Below are 19,796 nucleotides of genomic sequence, written 5' to 3' on the forward strand. Positions count from 1 at the left end.
AGGGTTAGTAAACCATACCCTGGGGTTGAAGGCCTGTTAGTAGGTTCAGGGTTAGTGTCCATACCCTGGGGTTGAAGGCCTGTTAGTAGGTTCAGGGTTAGTAAACCATACCCTGGGGTTGAAGGCAACTGTTAGTAGGTTCAGGGTTAGTAAACCATACCCTGGGGTTGAAGGCCTAAGGCTGTTAGTAGGTTCAGGGTTAGTATACCATACCCTGGGGTTGAAGGCCTGTTAGTAGGTTCAGGGTTAGTAAACCATACCCTGGGGTTGAAGGCCTAAGGCTGTTAGTAGGTTCAGGGTTAGTAAACCATACCCTGGGGTTGAAGGCCTGTTAGTAGGTTCAGGGTTAGTAAACCATACCCTGGGGTTGAAGGACTGTTAGTAGGTTCAGGGTTAGTAAACCATACCCTGGGGTTGAAGGCCTGTTAGTAGGTTCAGGGTTAGTAAACCATACCCTGGGGTTGAAGGCCTGTTAGTAGGTTCAGGGTTAGTAAACCATACCCTGGGGTTGAAGGCAAGGCTGTTAGTAGGTTCAGGGTTAGTAAACCATACCCTGGGGTTGAAGGCCAGTGCCTGGGAGTCACATGGATCCACCACGGAGGGATACGGCTCAAAGATGACCACTTTCCTGGGAGACTCTAGAGCAGACCTACACATGGACACCAACAGATCCACCACCTAGGAAACAGAGACGGACACTCAGCCAGCTGTGTGTGTGTGTGTGTGTGTGTGTGTGTGTGTGTGTGTGTGCGCTCATGCATACCTGAGCTCCTGTGGCGATCTCGTCGGCTGCCTCGTTCATCACCCCCAGTGTTTGAAAGGCAAACACACACAGCTCCCGCTCGCACACCGTGGGCTGTGGGGTGGACACACCACATAGGATCATTCAGATAGATCTCTTGTTTAGCCTTAAAGCATATTTTCTCCCTCTAACTCATATAGAGTGATAGTAATGGTTGTGCTGCTCGTTAGAAACAATGATGTTTTGGGTTAAATGAGTCAGAAACAGAGGCTACCCTCTACAACAGTTACTATTGCTATACAAAGCCCTTATTCCACAGGTACTACTGGTATACAAAGCCCTGATTCCACAGGTACTACTGGTATACAAAGCCCTCATTCCACAGTTACTACTGGTATAACAAAGCTCTCATTCCACAGTTACTACTGGTATACAAACCCCTGATTCCACAGTTACTACTGGTATACAAACCCCTGATTCCACAGTTACTACTGGTATACAAACCCCTGATTCCACAGGTACTACTGGTATACAAAGTCCTCATTCCAAAGTTACTACTGGTATAACAAAGCCCTCATTCCACAGGTATGGTCGTATCATTAGGACTCAGGACAGTGACCTATGGTCGTATCATTAGGACTCAGGACAGTGACCTATGGTCGTATCATTAGGAGGACTCAGGACAGTGACCTATAGTCGTATCATTAGGACTCAGGACAGTGACCTATGGTCGTATCATTAGGAGGACTCAGGACAGTGACCTATGGTCGTATCATTAGGAGGACTCAAGACAGTGACCTATAGTCGTATCATTAGGACTCAGGACAGTGACCTATAGTCGTATCATTAGGACTCAGGACAGTGACCTATCGTCGTATCATTAGGACTCAGGACAGTGACCTATCGTCATATCATTAGGACTCAGGACAGTGACCTATCGTCGTATCATTAGGACTCAGGACAGTGACCTATCGTCGTATCATTAGGACTCAGGACAGTGACCTATCGTCGTATCATTAGGACTCAGGACAGTGACCTATAGTCGTATCATTAGGACTCAGGACAGTGACCTATCGTCATATCATTAGGACTGAGTACTTCCCTGGTTGGTGCCAACATCACATCATGCTTTAAAACAGGGGTGGGGCTAATTCCAGTTTCTCCATCCCTAACAAACACTCCTGATTAATCACATTGTATTCTAAACTGAAGATCATGAGGTGATTATTGGAGTCAGGTGTGTTAGCTGGGGGCTGGGGCAAAACTGTGACACCAATCAGGCTCTCGAGGACTGGAGTTTAAAACCTTACAGGGTCTGGTTAAATTTAGCTGTATGGGCTGAACTGAATATAGCTGTTTTTCACTTTTCTTGTACTGTGTGCTAGTATGTGTGTACAGTACTCACTCTGAGCATTGGTCCGTTCTGGAAAACGTGTGGTTCATCACACACCACACAGAACTCATTTAGGACCGGAATCCTCCGCTCAGCATATTCCATAGTCTGAAGACAGAAGACATTATTAGAAGACATGATAAATACTCATATGTTTTTAGGACACATATCAACTCCTTCTACATGTACACATTTGCTTGAAGTAAATGGTTACAAACATATAATTGATAGAAGAGCTCAGGTGAAATTCAGGGAGCATTTACCTGGACAAGGAAACCTCTGTCTTTTATTGGTATGGACTTGGCTCCATTGTTTGGCTGTAAAGGAAGAGAGGGATGTTTGTTACCTGCCTGTGATCCAAAAAAGGTCAACAATCCCTGTTTCTAATGACAAATCAAGATCAACCAATCATGAGAGGATGCCTTTCGGATCAACCAATCACCAGCAGCCTTACTGACCGGCGGTGGTGTGGCGAGCGAGGGGGCGAGGATCCCGATGAGCCCTGAGGTAAGAGAGAGCCGCCTCCCCTCGGACGGAGCCACAGAGTCCTTGAAGATGTCCGCTGCCTTGCCCATCTTGGTACTGCTGGAGTAGGACCTGCAGTAACATGGAGGCATTGATGAGGCAGTAGGACCTGCAGTAGCATGAAGGCATTGGTGAGGCAGTAGGACCTGCAGTAGCATGAAGGCATTGGTGAGGCAGTAGGACCTGCAGTAGCATGAAGGCATTGGTGAGGCAGTAGGACCTGCAGTAACATGGAGGCATTGATGAGGCAGTAGGACCTGCAGCCACATACATTGATGAGGCAGTAGGACCTGCAGCCACATACATTGATGAGGCAGTAGGACCTGCAGTAACATGGAGGCATTGATGAGGCAGTAGGACCTGCAGTAACATGGAGGCATTGATGAGGCAGTAGGACCTGCAGTAACATGGAGGCATTGATGAGGCAGTAGGACCTGCAGTAACATGGAGGCATTGATGAGGCAGTAGGACCTGCAGTAACATGGAGGCATTGATGAGGCAGTAGGACCTGCAGTAACATGGAGGCATTGATGAGGCAGTAGGACCTGCAGTAACATGCATTGATGAGGCAGTAGGACCTGCAGTAACATGAGTTGCTGCTTTTAGTGTTTGTTGTTGCATATTTATGTATCATCTGGTGCAAACAAATGTTCCTTCCTTTGGGGATTAATAAAGTACTATGTCACGTTAATATGTTATCTTTGGGGATTAATAAAGTACTATGTCACGTTAATATGTTATCTTTGGGGATTAATAAAGTACTATGTCACGTTAATATGTTATCTTTGGGGATTAACAAAGTACTATGTCACGTTAATATGTTATCTTTGGGGATTAATAAAGTACTATGTCACGTTAATATGTTATCTTTGGGGATTAATAAAGTACTATGTCACGTTAATATGTTATCTTTGGGGATTAATAAAGTACTATGTCACGTTAATATGTTGTCTTTGGGGATTAATAAAGTACTATGTCATGTTAATATGTTGTCTTTGGGGATTAATAAAGTACTATGTCATGTTAATATGTTATCTTTGGGGATTAACAAAGTACTATGTCATGTTAATATGTTATCTTTGGGGATTAACAAAGTACTATGTCATGTTAATATGTTATCTTTGGGGATTAACAAAGTACTATGTCATGTTAATATGTTATCTTTGGGGATTAATAAAGTACTATGTCATGTTAATATGTTATCTTATGTCATCTCATCTTACCTGCTGAGGAGGTGGTGGTGGTGTTTCAGTCCATCCAGCTCCTCCGTCCTGATAGAACCAGAGCACGACCTACTGAGCAGCCTGTGGTGTTTCAAACCTCCCCCAGGACTACATCCCCCAAGACTACCCGCTCCACCACCACTCTGGCCCAGCCCACCACCAACACCTCCCCCAGGACTACATCCCCCAAGACTACCCCCTCCACCACCACTCTGGCCCAGCCCACCACCAACACCTCCCCCAGGACTACATCCCCAAAGACTACCCGCTCCACCACCACTCTGGCCCAGCCCACCACCAACACCTCCCCCAGGACTACATCCCCCAAGACTACCCCCTCCACCACCACTCTGGCCCAGCCCACCACCAACACCTCCCCCAGGACTACCCGCTCCACCACCACTCTGGCCCAGCCCACCACCAACACCTCCCCCAAGACTACCTCCTCCACCACCAACACCTCCCCCAAGACTACCTACACCCCCTTCCCCACCTCCTCCCACTCCCGCGTGCTCACAGCGGGGGTCGCCGGAGCACGAGCGAGGCAGGAGCTTATGGGGAGCGGGTCGGAGGTCCTCTGGTTTGACCTCAGCCATGCAGGGCCTGCCCATGCGGCGGGGTTTGAAGGGCAGTGGGCCGGGCCCTCCTCCGTGGTCCATACGGGGGTCTCCGCTAGACAGGGAAAGGCCCAGGAGACGGTGGGTAGTCTTGGTCCCGGGGGCGCAGCCGTCCACCTCAACCTGCTGTTTGGCGGTGCTGGTGTAAGTCCGGCGGAGAAGGCGATGGGATTTAGAGACGCCATCTTGTTCTGGCTTCAGCTTCTTTTTGCTCTTGACACAGCCGGGAGGCGGGTAGCTGGGAGATCTGAAGACGAAGATAACTTTATTGTCCAATATACACAAATTATGGGAACGGAGAGAGTAAACCCAGGCTCAATTTCTGCCTAACCAATCAGAGAGCAAAGTGGAGATACTGCCATATCATACCTATCTGATCCTTTCAGATACAGTAAGTGCCTATGTGGTAAGGAACAAGAAATGTCTGTAGTTTAATTATAGTGACAGACAGGTTCAAGTCGATAATTACGTTAGACATAAAATGTCAGTATTATGATGTTTCTCTGACCTGCGGAGGGTCGAGAAGATGTGGAGGGGAGATTTGACCTTCTTGTCACTCTTGTTTTTGTTGTGAGGGCAGTTGAGCTTCTCTTTACTTTGATGTTTCCACTGCTGGGTGACAAACGTCTGCATTATCCTGAAGAGAGGGGGGGGGGGATGTAATGTCTACATTATCTTTTGTAAGAGAAAAGAAACAAACGTGTTATCCAATGAAGGGATCCACAATTCAACAGATTCGGGCTAATGTCCTTCAAAGACTGGCATTACCTTGTCTGCACTAATTTCAACTACTAACTGTGAATTTTATCTAGTTGTAGAAAAAATTTAAATGAAAACCCCCTAGAGTTGATTGACAGACCAATGCATCAATCTAAGTTACATAACAACAAAAAATACCCATAAAAATCCATACATTTAAGCTAGAGATAAGTTTTTTTGTATTTTTCTTTTGTATTGGATGCATCTCAATCCACCACATCTGCCAGTTTCGCACTTCCACATCTGCGGTGAATTGTTGCCACCTACACTGCCATCGGAAAGTATTCAGATCCCTTCCCCTTCTCCACGGGTTGTTAAGTTACAGCCTTATTCTAAAATCTCCATAATCTCCAAAATCTACCCCATAATGACAAAGCGAAAACAGGTTTTTAGAAAAAAATTGCAAAAAAATTGCTATTTACATAAGTATTCAGACCGTTTGCTATGAGAATTAAATTGAGCTCAGGTGCATCCTGTTTCCATTGATCATCCTTTAGATGTTTCTACAACTTGATTGGAGTCCACCTGTGTTAAATTCAATTGATTCAAACATGATTTAGAAAGGCTGTCTATATAAGGTTCCACAGTTGACAGTGCATGTCAGAGCAAAAACCAAGCCATAAGGTCGAAGGAATTGTCCATAGAGCTCCGAGACAGGATTGTGTCGAGGCACAGATCTGGGGAAGGGTACCAAAACATTTCTGCAGCATTGGAGGTCCCCAAGAACACAGTGGCCTCCATCATTCTTAAATGCAAGAAGTTTGGAACCACCAAGACTCTTCCTAGAGCTGGCCACCTGGCCAAATTGAGAAATCAGAGTAGAAGGACCTCCAATCTCCACAGAGGAACTCTAGAGCTCTGTAGTTCCTCTGTGGAGATGGGAGATCCTTCCAAAAGGACAACCACCTGTGCAGCACTCCACCAATCAGGCCTTTACGGTAGTGGCCAGACGGAAGCCACTCCTCAGTAAAAGGCACATGACAGCCAGCCTGGAGTTTGCCAAAAGGCACCTAAAGGACTCTCAGACAAACGAAAAACAAGATTCTCTGGTCTGATGAAACCAAGATTGAACTCTTAAGCCTGCATGCAAAGCCTCACGTCTGGTGGAAACCTGTCACTATCCCTACGGTGAAGCATGGTGGTGGCAGAATCATATTTTTTAGCGGCAGGGACTGGGAGACTAGTCAGGATCGAGGGAAAGATGAACAGAGCAAAGTACAGAGAGATCCTTGATGAAAACCTGCTCCAGAGCACTCAGGACCTCAGACTGGGGTGAAGGTTCACCTTCCAACAGGACAACGATCCTAAGCACACAGCCAAGACAACACAGGAGTGGCTTTGGGACAAGTCTCTGAATGTCCTTGAGTGGCCTAGCGGAGCCGGGAATTGAACCTGATCGAACATCTCTGGAGAGACCTGAAAATAGCTGTGCAGCGATTCTCCCCATCCAACCTGACAGAGCTTGAGAGGATCTGCAGAGAAGAATGGGTGAAACTCCCCAAATACAGGTGTGCCAAGCTTGTAGCGTCATACCCAAGAAGACTCGAGGCTGTAATCACTGCCAAAGATGCTTCAACAAAGTACTGAGTAAATGGTCTTGTATATTTATGTAAATGTGATATCAGTTTTGTATTTTTTATAAATTTGCAACAAAAAATTGGGTCATTATGGGGTATTGCTTGTAAATTGAAGAAAAACTCAATTTAATCAATTTTAGAATAAGGCTGTAATGTAAGAAAATTTGGAAAAAGTCAAGGGGTCTGAATACTTTCTGAATGCATTGTACATTATATATTTATTTATGACAGACACTTCTAAACCTGGTTGCTTATCATACATTTTTTTACCTTCATTTTTTGCCATTTATGAATGTGTTATTCAACGCGTTTCTATGGGCTATAGTAGTAAAGGCTAAATTCAACACCTACTCATTCAAGGGTTTTTCTTTATCTTCTACATTGTAGAATAATACTGAAGACATCAAAACGATGAAATAACACATATGGAATCATGTAGTAACCAAAAACGTGTTAAATAAAATCAAAATATATTTTATATTTGAGATTCTTCAAAGTAGCCACCCTTTGCCTTGATGACAGCTTTGCACACTTTTGGCATTCTCTCAAGCAGCTTCATGAGGAATGCTTTTCCAACAGTCTTGAAGGAGTTCCCACATATGTTGAGCACTTGTTGGCTGCTTTTCCTTCACTCTGCAGTCCAACTATTCCCAAACCATCTCAATTAGGTTGAGGTTGGGGGATTGTGGAGGCCAGGTCATCTGATGCAGCACTCCATCACTCTCCTTCTTGGTCAAATAGCCCTTACACAGCCTGGAGGTGTGTTTTTGGGTCATGGTCCTGTTGACAAACAAACCAGACAGGATGGCGTATCGCTGCAGAATGCTGTGGTAACCATGCTGGTTAAGTGTGCCTTGAATTCTAAATAAATCACTGTCAGTTTCACCAAAGCACAGCACCCCCACACCATCACACCTCCTCTAGTGATTTCTTTGCAGCAATTCAACCATGAAGGCCTGATTCACACAGTCTCTGAACAGTTGATGTTGAGATGTGTCTGTTACTTGAACTCTGTGAAGCATTTATTTGGGCTGCAATCTGAGCTGCAGTTAACTCTAATGAACTTATCCTCTGCAGCAGATGTTACTCTGGGTCTTCCTTTTCTGTGGCGGTCCTCATGAGAGCCAGTTTCATCACAGCGCTTGATGGTTTTTGCAACTGCATTTGAAGAAACGTTCAAAGTTCTTGAAATGTTCCGTATTGACTGGCCTTCATGTCTTAAAGTAATGATGGAGTGTTGTTTCTCTTTGCTTATTTGAGATGTTCTTGCCATAATATGGACTTGGTCTTTTATCAAATAGGGCTATCTTCTCTATACCACCCATACCTTGTCACAACACAACTGATTGGAAATAAATTCCACAAATTAACTTTTAACAAGGCACACCTGTTAATTGAAATGCATTCCAGGTGACTACCTCATGAAGCTGGTTGAGAGAATGCCAAGAGTGCGCCAAGCTATCATCAAGGCCAAGGGTGGCTACTTTGAAGAATCTCACATTTAAAATATATTTTGATTTATTTTAACACTTTTTTGGTTACTACTTGATTCCATATGTGTTATACAATGTAGAATATAGAAAAACACTTGAATGAGTAGGTGTGTACAAACTTTTGACTGGTACTGTATATATATACATATATATATATTATTCTTTATATACCTAAAGTGTTCCTAAAATTCAAAATCAAATAGCTAAGTGATACATAGTATGCTTATGTATCATAGTCCCCCCCCTCAACTCTAAAGAATTAAGTAATTGTATCTATTAATTGAGAGTTTGAAAATGCAATGCAAACAATTCCACTAAACTCTCTCGTGTTGAAAGGGCATGCGATATTAGAACCATCTTTCACTTACTTCTTCATCTGATGTCCTAGTCCAAACCGGTCTTTAGTCGACACCTGGAACACGTCCACCGTGGGGACTGGTCCATTCAGGTACTGTGTCAGAGAGCAGTGTAGACGCACAATCACCGGCTCCCTCCGTATCACGTCCCACGCTAGAGCGATTTCCTCCTGATGACCCAAAGAAATCATAAATATGTCTATTTTTCTTTTTTTACATAGTGTTGACATTTTTTATTATTTTATGGGGTCAATCCACTAAACCATGTTATTTTAGGGTACAGACCTACACGGTTAAAATGGGGTCAATCCACTAAACCATGTTATTTTAGGGTACAGACCTACACGGTTAACATGGGGTCAATCCACTAAACCATGTTATTTTAGGGTACAGACCTACATGGTTAAAATGGGGTCAATCCACTAAACCATGTTATTTTAGGGTACAGACCTACACGGTTAACATGGCGTCAATCCACTTGTGTGTCTGAATTGTATTTTTTAAATTGTCAAATAAATTTCAAATGCCAGCGTTAAGCTCATCAGATCAGAACGACAACGTGGAAGGAATGGTAGGTAATAAATACTATAATACTTACATCTAGGAAAGTGACGTCGATGTGGAGATCAATGTCCACATCGTCAATGGCACCGTATTCCCTACAACAGATTAGAAAGACGGAACATATTTCAGTTCTCTATCGTCAAATGAAGACATTTTCAGTCAGAGTCAGCATGCATATTATTTAAACATGGGAGATTTCTGCATTGTCTCTGGGCTACTTTGATATCGCAACATAGAAATGCCACAAAGAGGCTGATTGAGAGCTTTTTCATCTTGAAAACATGTTTGAAGTTGTATTATCAGCATTACAATGAAAATGCATTATTCAGCACAGCTACCCTTTCATATCTTATTCTCAACATAGAATGGTACAACACACGCACACACACACGCACACCCCCATCCCCTCTGGAGGACCAGCTCTCTGCTCAGTGATGAGCCATCCAATAGGCCCTGCCATGCACCACCATCCACACTAAGTCACCCCCCCCCCTCCCCATTCCACAGGGATGCTGGCCCATGTTGACTCCAATTTATTCCACAGTTGTGTCAAGTTGGCCAGAAGTCCCTGACCAAGGCCCTTCTCCCCCGATCACTCAGTTTGGCCGGGCGGCCAGCTCTAGGAACAGTCTTGGTGGTTCCAAACTTCTTCCATTTAAGAATGGAGGCCACTGTGTTCTTGGGGACCTCCAATGGTGCAGAAATGTTTTGGTACCCTTCCCCAGATCTGTGCCTCGACACAATCCTGTCTCGGAGCTCTACGGACAATTCCTTCAACCTCATGGCTTGGTTTTTACTCTGACATGCACTGTCAACATTGGGACCTTATATAGACAGGTGTGTGCCTTTCCAAATCATGTTCAATCAATTGAATTTACCACAGGTGGACTCCAATGAAGTTGTAGAAACATCTCAAGGATGATCAATGGAAACAGGATGCACCTGACCTCAATTTCAAGTCTAATAGCAAAAGGTATTTGTTTTTAATTTTGTATAAACTTGCAAAAAAAAAAAAAGTTTTCGCTTTGTCATTATGGGGTAGTGCGTAGATCAATGAGGATATTTTATTTATTTAATCAATTTTAGAATAAGGCTGTAACGTAACAAAATGTGGAAAAAGTCAAGGGGTCTGAATACTTTCAGAATGAACTGTATATTATTATTATTATTACCTGAGAGATACTGAGTGGTGTCCGTACATCTCCCGGACCGCCGCCAGGTCCGCCTCCAACTGGTGGTGTTTGTTGAGTTCGCCATCAGAGTTCACCTATCAGAGAGAGATGTCAATAAATCAATGAAACGGGTTTTAAAATCCTTCCCCCCATGAGCAGTATATTCAAACCTCTTCACAGTAACTTAGACCCCCAAAGAGAAAAGAGATTCACAGGCACAGTGACCAGCAAAAATCTCCATAGAAGGACGATACCTAGAAAGGAAGCCGACTCAGAGGGGAGACCTGAAAGGCTTTTTTTAAATTTATTTTAAGTGCGGTCCTTTGCCCTCCCCTCCACTAAAATGTATTGATTGGACAGATCTCTAAAGAGACCCAAAACACGACCAATCAGCTGCTGCTAAGGACATTTTGTGCTTTTGTCTGCCAAAATCAACCAACAGCAGAACAATAATCAGTTCATGGGATGTGTTTGACAACCCACTGTGCAAAACTGATTGAATCAACGTTGTTTCCACGTTATCTCAACAACTAAACTCAATGTGATGACGTTGGAAAAAACTGATTGGATTTGCAAAAAAGTAAAATCAACGTAAAGGAAATTAATATATTTTTTTTTCACTCAACTTTTAATCTAAATCCAATGACATTGTGAGTTTTTCCTTTGCTAATCTCACGTTGAATTCAACCAAAATTGTATGAAAACTAGACGTTGAAATGCCATCTATGCCAAGTGGGTATGCTTTAATCTGAACGCTCCAAATACTCGTGGAGAACAAAAAAGTTTCACTGAGAAGGACTGTCTTTGTCCCATGTAGCACTCGATTCCCTATGTAGTGCACTACATGTGACCAGAATAGTAAAAACCAGTGCACTACATAGGGATAAGGATGCCATTTGGGAGACAAGACTGTATAAACAACCAGCTAACTCAATGTGTCATCTCCTGTTCCATTTCATTGGCCGGTTAAATTTCTGGGAGGAGCTAAATGAAATCCAATATTATCACTGGAATATTAATGAATCAATTCTCCCTACAGCTGTCCAGACACAAACGATAAGTCCCTTACAGCTGTCCAGACACATTAACCAATGAGTCCCACCATTTCGCTGGTGGGGTTTGGACTTTAACCCCTTCTAAAATATTGTGTGCAGATTAATGAAGGTCAGATAAATGAAAATATAATTTTTTTCATTAATAGGGTTACACATTGTCTCCTAGAGCTGTCCAGACACATTAAACATTAAGTCTCCTAGAGCTGTCCAGACACATTAAACATTAAGTCTCCTAGAGCTGTCCAGACACATTAAACATTAAGTCTCCTAGAGCTGTCCAGACACATTAAACATTAAGTCTCCTAGAGCTGTCCAGACACATTAAACATTAAGTCTCCTAGAGCTGTCCAGACACATTAAACATTAAGTCTCCTAGAGCTGTCCAGACACATTAAACATTAAGTCTCCTAGAGCTGTCCAGACACATTAAACATTAAGTCTCCTAGAGCTGTCTAGACACATTAAACATTAAGTCTCCTAGAGCTGTCCAGACACATTAAGTCTCCTAGAGCTGTCCAGACACATTAAACATTAAGTCTCCTAGAGCTGTCTAGACACATTAAACATTAAGTCTCCTAGAGCTGTCTAGACACATTAAACATTAAGTCCCCTCGAGCTGTCCAGACACATTAAACATTAAGTCTCCTAGAGCTGTCCAGACACATTAAACATTAAGTCTCCTAGAGCTGTCCAGACACATTAAACATTAAGTCCCCTCGAGCTGTCCAGACACATTTAAGACAATAGTGGAGTTAATGTGTCATAATTAATTGCTTTAAAACTAGGGGTGTGTCAAGTACTCGGACAAAACGAGTATCGTAACGGATATGGAGAATTTTCCCAAAATACAATTAAGACAATATTTGTTTGTAACTGTGAGTGCCAGCACACATCTCTCTTGCACTCAAACAGTATGAAGCACTGTGTTCTCTCAACAACTATTGGCTAGTTCGTCTGTCTGTAAAAAAAACAGGGCTTCTGGACATTCAGAGACTTGTCCAGAAGCCACTCCTGTGTTGTCTTGGCTGTGTGCTTAGGGTCGTTGTCCTATTGGAAGGTGAACCTTCGCCCCAGTCTGAGGTCCTGAGCACTCTGGAGCAGGTTTTCATCAAGGATCTCTGTGCTTTGCTCCTTTCATCCTTGCCTCGATCCTGACTAGTCTCTCAGTCCCTTCGGCTGAAAAACATCCCCACAGCATGATGATGCCACCACCATGCATCACCGTAGGGATGGTGCCATGTTTTCCTCCACACGTGACGCTTGGCATTCAGGCCAAAGAGTTCAATGTTGGTTTCATCAAACCAGAGAACCTTTTTTCTCATAGTCTGAGAGAGTCTTTAGGTGCCTTTTGGCAAACTCCATGCGGGCTGTCATTTGCCTTTTACTGAGGAGTGGCTTCCTACTGGCCACTACCATAAAGGCCTGATTGGTGGAGCGCTGCAGAGATGGTTGTCCTTCACGAAATGTTCTCCCATCTCCACAGAGGAACTCTGGAGCTCTGTTAGAGTGATCATCGGGTTCTTGGTCCCCTCCCTGACCAAGGCCCTTCTCCTCCGATTGCTCAGTTTAACCGGGCGGCCAATGTAACAGTGTAGGTTCCGTCCCTCTCTTCGCCCCAACCTGGGCTCGAACCAGGGACCCTCTGCACACATCAACAACTGACACCCCACGAAGCATCGTTACCCATCGCGCCACAAAAGCCGCGGCCCTTGCAACGCAAGGGGAAACCCTACTTCAAGTCTCAGAGCGAGTGACGTCACTGATTGAAATGCTATTAGCGCGCACCACCGCTAACTAACTAGCCATTTCACATCGGTTACACCAGCTCTAGGAAGAGTCGTCCCCAGATCTGTGCCTCGACACAATTCTGTCTCGGAGCTCTACGGACTATTCCTTCGACCTCATGTCTTGTTTTTTTTGCTCTGACATGCACTGTGCTTTTCCAAATCATGTCCAATCAATTGAATTTATCAAAGGTGGAACTCCAATCAAGTTGTAAAAACATACGATTACTGGTATGATGAGATCAGCACACCCCTATTTAAAACATTGGTTATGTTATTGATAAAGAAAACTAACTACAGTATACCTACTGACATCAAGTAAACATTATCTAGGCCTACTACCATTAATGGATTTTAAGCTAGCCTGAGGCTAGTAGTTTTCAGACCAGGCTAGTAGAAAACATGACATTTTGTCTTTTCAAATATCCTATGGCATATTTTGTACATGGGCTAGTAAAAATGGTGGTCGACTGGCTAGAGCCCAAAATCCTTAAAAATGACATCCCTGCCTTCTCCCCATACTACATAATCAAAGATCCAAAGAATATAAACCATCACTGGTATATGAAACAAGGTCCTACTCACTCTGTAATTGTTATGACAGCTTTAACATTATATCACCGAAAACCCACTAGTTACCCTCCAATCTAGGAGGTTAATACAGTGTGTTTTTATCTAGAAGCTTTTAAAGAATAGCCAATAGGGCCCATATATAACGTGTCGCTGACGTGACACGTTTCCCAAAGCGCAACCACAGGGCGCATACACACACACAAACACAATATTACGGCCATATTACGGTGACTGACTTTGCAACGGGAGAGGCATTTCATTCTAAAGCTTGTCACACAAAACAATTTGCATGTAACTTATGTTGCAGATGCACTCACCAAGTGACATGCTGATACACGAAGCAATTCAAACAAAATATAAACTGCATGCAACATCCAATCCTATCATACATACACATGATTTCATAAATGATTTGTTTAGCCAAACGTTTGGTAATTGTAACAGCATCGAGACACAAAATGCTGACTGTACAATTTAGATAGCTAGCCAAAATGTTGCCCATTTTGCAAAACAATGTTTTACAGACAGCTGCTAGCTAAGCTAGCTAGCTGTAGTCATGTCGGACAATGTCAGTTGAAACTGGACAGAGAAAGGTCTGGTTTCACTTTTAAAATGACACATTTATTGACTGCCAGACCATGTAAATAAAACATGACTAGCCATGCGGTCTAAGAAATTATTTATTTATATATTTCCCACTCGGCATGTATCTTTTCGTCGTGCTTTACGGCAGCACTGTGACAGCGGTGTTGGCATGACAACCGGGTCAGAGTTCAGACCGGAACCATATGACGAGTCATGTGAACTTTGTTTCTGTCCACTGATTGGATGTTGCATACAGACAATCGCTTATAATAGGATTTGATTTCTATGCAATGCAACTAAATTGCAGGCAAATTGTTTGAGGGTGACACATGGAGCAACCCAGATGCAAGCAACATAATTCAGTCCAGATTGTGATGGATGCCTCTGTCGGTCACGAAGCAATCTTTAAACAGACTCGCTACTCACAGAAACTGACTAATCACTCAAACAAACTTCAGAAACTGTCGCTTTGTCACAAGAGGCCGAACAAAGTTCACCAATCAACAGTTAGGAGGAGAAGGAAGGAGAGAGAAGATGAGAGAGAGAGAGAGAGAGAGAGAGAGAGAGAGAGAGGGGAGGCAGCCGTAGCTCATCAGAACAGACGTATATTTCCATACGGAAAGTCACTTTGTGTCAAGAGTTCATTTGGGTGATAGAAACGTCCCACTACGGTGAATGAGGAATGAGCGTCGGGTCTCTTTCTGAGTGAGCGGACTGAAAATATAAAAGAGCTTTATATACTTGATGAGTCTAGGGCTACTTTAGGGAAATCTGCCATGGAATCAGGTGGAGAAGCCAGGGAAGGTCTGGAGCTTTGATTTCTGGCTTCTCCTTAGAGCTCCTGGGTCTCACCCCAATATAAGGAGTTCTACTTACTGCCACTAGGGGGTGGTTTCCTGGACACAGATTAAGCCTTGACCTGGACAACAAACAAAAAAAATATATTCTCCAAAGTGCTTTTCAGTCCAGGACTAGGCTTAATTTGTGTCTGGGGAAACCTGCCCTAAGAAATCTACCGCCTCTGTAGCTAAGAGAGGGCTGAACACTGGCGATCTAATTGGTTAATAAATTACAGTAGTTGTTATGGAGGAGATGAGGCTTGATGCTTACCTGACCTCCATAGTAAAACTCCTCAGAGTCAGCATCCCCCTCAGAGTCCTCCTCTATGGCATAGTGGCACTGGGGGAAGTTAGAGATGTTATTACACAGTTACTACACCCGTTACTACAGTTACTAAACCTGTTACTACACTATTAGTTACTACACCTATTATTACACACTATTACACAGTTACTACACCCATTATTACACACTACACAGTTACTACACCCATTACTACACACTATTAGTTACTACACTCATTATTACACACTATTACACAGTTACTACACCCGTTACCACAGTTACTATACCTGTTACTACACACTATTAGTTACTACACCCATTACACTCTATTACACAGTTACTACAAGCATTATCACCGTTACTACACCCGTTACTACAGTTACTACAACTGTTACTACACACTATTATACCGTTACTACAAACTATTACAGCGTTATTACACACTATTACAGTGGTATTACACACTTACACCAGTTACTACACACTATTACAGCATTACTACACACTCGTACAGTGTTACTACACACTACTACGCAGTTACTACACACTATTACACCGTTACTACACACTATTACAGCGTTACTACACACTATTACAGCATTACAACACACTCATACAGCGTTACTACACACTATTACAGCGTTACTACACACTATTACAGCGTTACTACACACTATTACAGCGTTACTACACACTATTACATGCCATTTGTTGCTACACACAGCAATTACACACATTATTATATACACTATTATTATTACATTACACTATTAAAAGAGTTACACATTACATTATCAAACATGTTAATATACTATTACACCACTACACTATTACACCACTATTGCACCACTCTACTATTACACCCCTATTACACCACACCACTATTACACCACTATTACACCACTCCACTATTACACCCCTATTACACAACTATTACACCACACCACTATTACACCACTATTACACCACTATACTATTACACCCTTATTACATTACACCACTATCACACCACTATACTATTACACCACCATTAAACCCTTATTACATTACACCACTATTACACCACTATACTATTACACCCTTATTACATTACACCACTATACTATTACACCACTACACCACTATTACACCACTATACTATTACACCACTATTACATTACACCACTATTACACCACTAAACTATTATACCACTATTACACAACTACACCACCACTATTACACCACACCACTATTACACCACTACACTATTATAGCACTATTACACCACTACACGATTACACCACTATTACACCACTATACTATTACACCACTATTACACCACTATTACATTACACCACAATTACACCACTAAACTATTATACCACTATTACACAACTACACCACCACTATTACACCACACCACTATTACACCACTATACTATTATAGCACTATTACACCACTACACTATTATACCACTATTACACCACTACACTATTACACCACTATTACACAACTACACTACTATTATTGAGTTTATTTTATTTTTACAGGGACAGTGCACATTAATCAACGTTTCCGTACAAAGTGCCGGTTTTAGCCAGCCGGCTAATTTTCAACCACAGCCCCTGGGCAGGTTATTAAAAACAATTACAATACAGACAATCATTGAACAGTGAGCACACGCAGAGTAACATAGGACAAGCAAGATGTAGCATACAGACAGAGCAACATAGGACAAGCAAGATGTAGCATACAGACAGAGCAACATAGAACAAAAAGCAACAAGACAAAATCCATAAAAGCAACAAAGTGTTTCCACACCTCACAAGCTCCAGACACCAGACAACATGGAAAGTAGCAATACACAGCTAGTGATTATGTTCACACATCTGATTGTCCTTTAGCCATGTCTTCATGCAATTTGTGAAAGTGTGATATGTGGTGCAGTTATGTGTGTCTGATGGCAGTGTATTCCAGACATGGGAAGCTCTCACAGAGAAAGCGGATTTACTAAAGGTGCTTTTCCTTAAGGGAACTATACAGTCACCTCTCATGGCAGACCTTGTGGATCTGCTGCCATATGTTTGGGTTTTCTGTTTAACAAAAATACTGAGTGGAGGGGGAGCCAGGACATTTAGGATCTTGAATACAAGACATGCGTCGGTGTATTGCACAAGATTTTCCCAACTCAGGAGCTCATGCTTTCTGAAGATGTAACAGTGATGATGGCTATTGGGCTTCCTATCGAGCACTTTGAGAGCCTGTTTGTAGACAGACTGAATAGGTTTTAATGTTGTATAGCAAGCTTGGGCCCAACTAGTCAAGCAGTATGTTAAGTGGGGGAGTATCATCGATTTGAAGTACAGTTTTGCTACCTCTGTGGTAAAACAATTTCGTATAAATCGGAAATTAGCTAGGTTGAATTTGGTTATTTGAATGACCTTTTTCACCACTATTACACCACTACACTATTACACCACTATTATACAACTACACCACCACTATTACACCACACCACTATTACACCACTATACTATTACACCACTACACTATTACACCACTATACTATTACACCACTACACCACTATTCTACCACTACACCCCTATTCCACCACTATTACATTACACCACACTACTATTGCACCACTATTACATTACACCACTCTTACACCACTAGTACACCACTATTACACACTAGTACACCACTATTACACACTAGTACACCACTATTACATTACACACTATTACACCACTATTACACCACTATTACACCACTACACTATTACAATTACACCACTATTACGCCACTATTAAATTACACCACTATTACACCACTACACTATTACACCACTATTACACCACTACACTATTACACCACTATTACACCACGCTACACATTACATACTAATAGTCATTATATACTACCATACAGTTAACATATTTACACACTAAACAGTTTACACATTATTACATACTATTATAGTTATTACATAATACTATACAGTTATACATATTACATACTATTATAGTTATTACATAATAATATACAGTTACACATTACATACTATTATACAGTTATTACACACTAGTTCACAATGAAAAAGTTCTCTACAAACTGATATTAAATTGCTGACGTTATAATGCTTAATGACTTGCTATGAGCATGTATGAGCCTTTATAATGTGTTATTAATCAGTGATGTACATCTCACCTGGTTCTTGTCTGTCTGAAGTTTTGACTTGATGGACAGGCAGCAGTTGGTGTCATTATTGACCCTAATCTCTGTTGACAACACACACACACAACAATACACAGTTAGCCAGGACATCTGTTCATCTAAGTATCTGCTATACCAACAAACAGTCTGATAAACAGAGATAAAATGGCAGAGAGAGTACAGACAGTCTGATAAACAGAGACAACAGCAGAGAGACTACAGACAGTCTGATAAACAGAGATACAACATCAGAGAGACTACAGACAGTCTGATAAACAGAGATACAACAGCAGAGAGACTACAGACAGCCTGATAAGCAAACGAACCTGTTGCTATTCTGTGGAAGATGACGGGGATCTGGTCTCTGGTGACTAGAACCTCATCCTCCTTCTCAGAGTTTGACACATATGTGTTATCTGGGTTGAGAAAAGAAGAAAGAAGACACTTCATTTGGAAGATAACTAGATAAGTGCTCATGACCCATATACAGTTGAAGTCGGAAGTTTAGCCAAATACATTTAAACTCAGTTTTTCACAATTCCTGACATTTAATCCTTGTAAAAATTGTCTTAGGTCAGTTAGACCCACCACCACCACTATTTTAAGAATGTGAAATGTCAGAATAATAGTAGAGAGAATGATTTATTTCCGATTTTATTTCTTTCATCACATTCCCAGTGGGTCAGAAGTTTACATACACTCAATTAGTATTTGGTAGCATTGCCTTTAAAATTGTTTAACTTCGGTAAAATGTTTCAGGTAGCCTTCCACAAGCTTCCCACAATAAGTTGGGTGAATTTTGGCCCATTCCTCCTGACAGAGCTGGTGTAACTGAGTCAGGTTTGTAGGCCTCCTTGCTCGCACACACTTTTTCAGTTCTGTCTGTAAACAATTGATGGAAAAATGTGTTGTGTCATGCACAAAGTAGATGTCCTAACCGACTTGCCAAAACTATAGTTTGTTAACAAGAAATTTGTGGAGTGGTTGAAAAATGAGTTTTAATGACTCCAACCTAAGTGTATGTAAACTTCCAACTTCAACTGTATCACATTCAA

At 42.2% G+C, this 19,796-nt stretch overlaps 1 protein-coding gene across 1 annotated transcript in view; it reads right to left on the reverse strand.

Annotated features, from left to right (window-relative positions):
* The window catches only part of LOC106570930 (protein mono-ADP-ribosyltransferase PARP8), a 76,911-nt gene that overhangs the window by 16,179 nt on the left and 40,936 nt on the right, over positions 1 to 19,796 (reverse strand). Inside the window, exons 5-17 of the mRNA XM_045695428.1 lie at positions 19,068 to 19,157; positions 18,736 to 18,806; positions 15,529 to 15,597; positions 10,422 to 10,516; positions 9,284 to 9,344; positions 8,698 to 8,855; positions 5,009 to 5,137; positions 3,884 to 4,747; positions 2,594 to 2,732; positions 2,399 to 2,452; positions 2,148 to 2,243; positions 764 to 856; positions 553 to 678 (exon numbers count right to left, since the gene is read on the reverse strand). Coding sequence (XP_045551384.1) covers positions 553 to 678; positions 764 to 856; positions 2,148 to 2,243; positions 2,399 to 2,452; positions 2,594 to 2,732; positions 3,884 to 4,747; positions 5,009 to 5,137; positions 8,698 to 8,855; positions 9,284 to 9,344; positions 10,422 to 10,516; positions 15,529 to 15,597; positions 18,736 to 18,806; positions 19,068 to 19,157 — 2,045 coding nt within the window. The remainder of the gene's footprint in view (positions 1 to 552; positions 679 to 763; positions 857 to 2,147; positions 2,244 to 2,398; positions 2,453 to 2,593; positions 2,733 to 3,883; positions 4,748 to 5,008; positions 5,138 to 8,697; positions 8,856 to 9,283; positions 9,345 to 10,421; positions 10,517 to 15,528; positions 15,598 to 18,735; positions 18,807 to 19,067; positions 19,158 to 19,796) is intronic.

Source organism: Salmo salar, chromosome ssa15, assembly GCF_905237065.1.
Source record: "Salmo salar chromosome ssa15, Ssal_v3.1, whole genome shotgun sequence".
Lineage (NCBI taxonomy): Eukaryota > Metazoa > Chordata > Actinopteri > Salmoniformes > Salmonidae > Salmo > Salmo salar.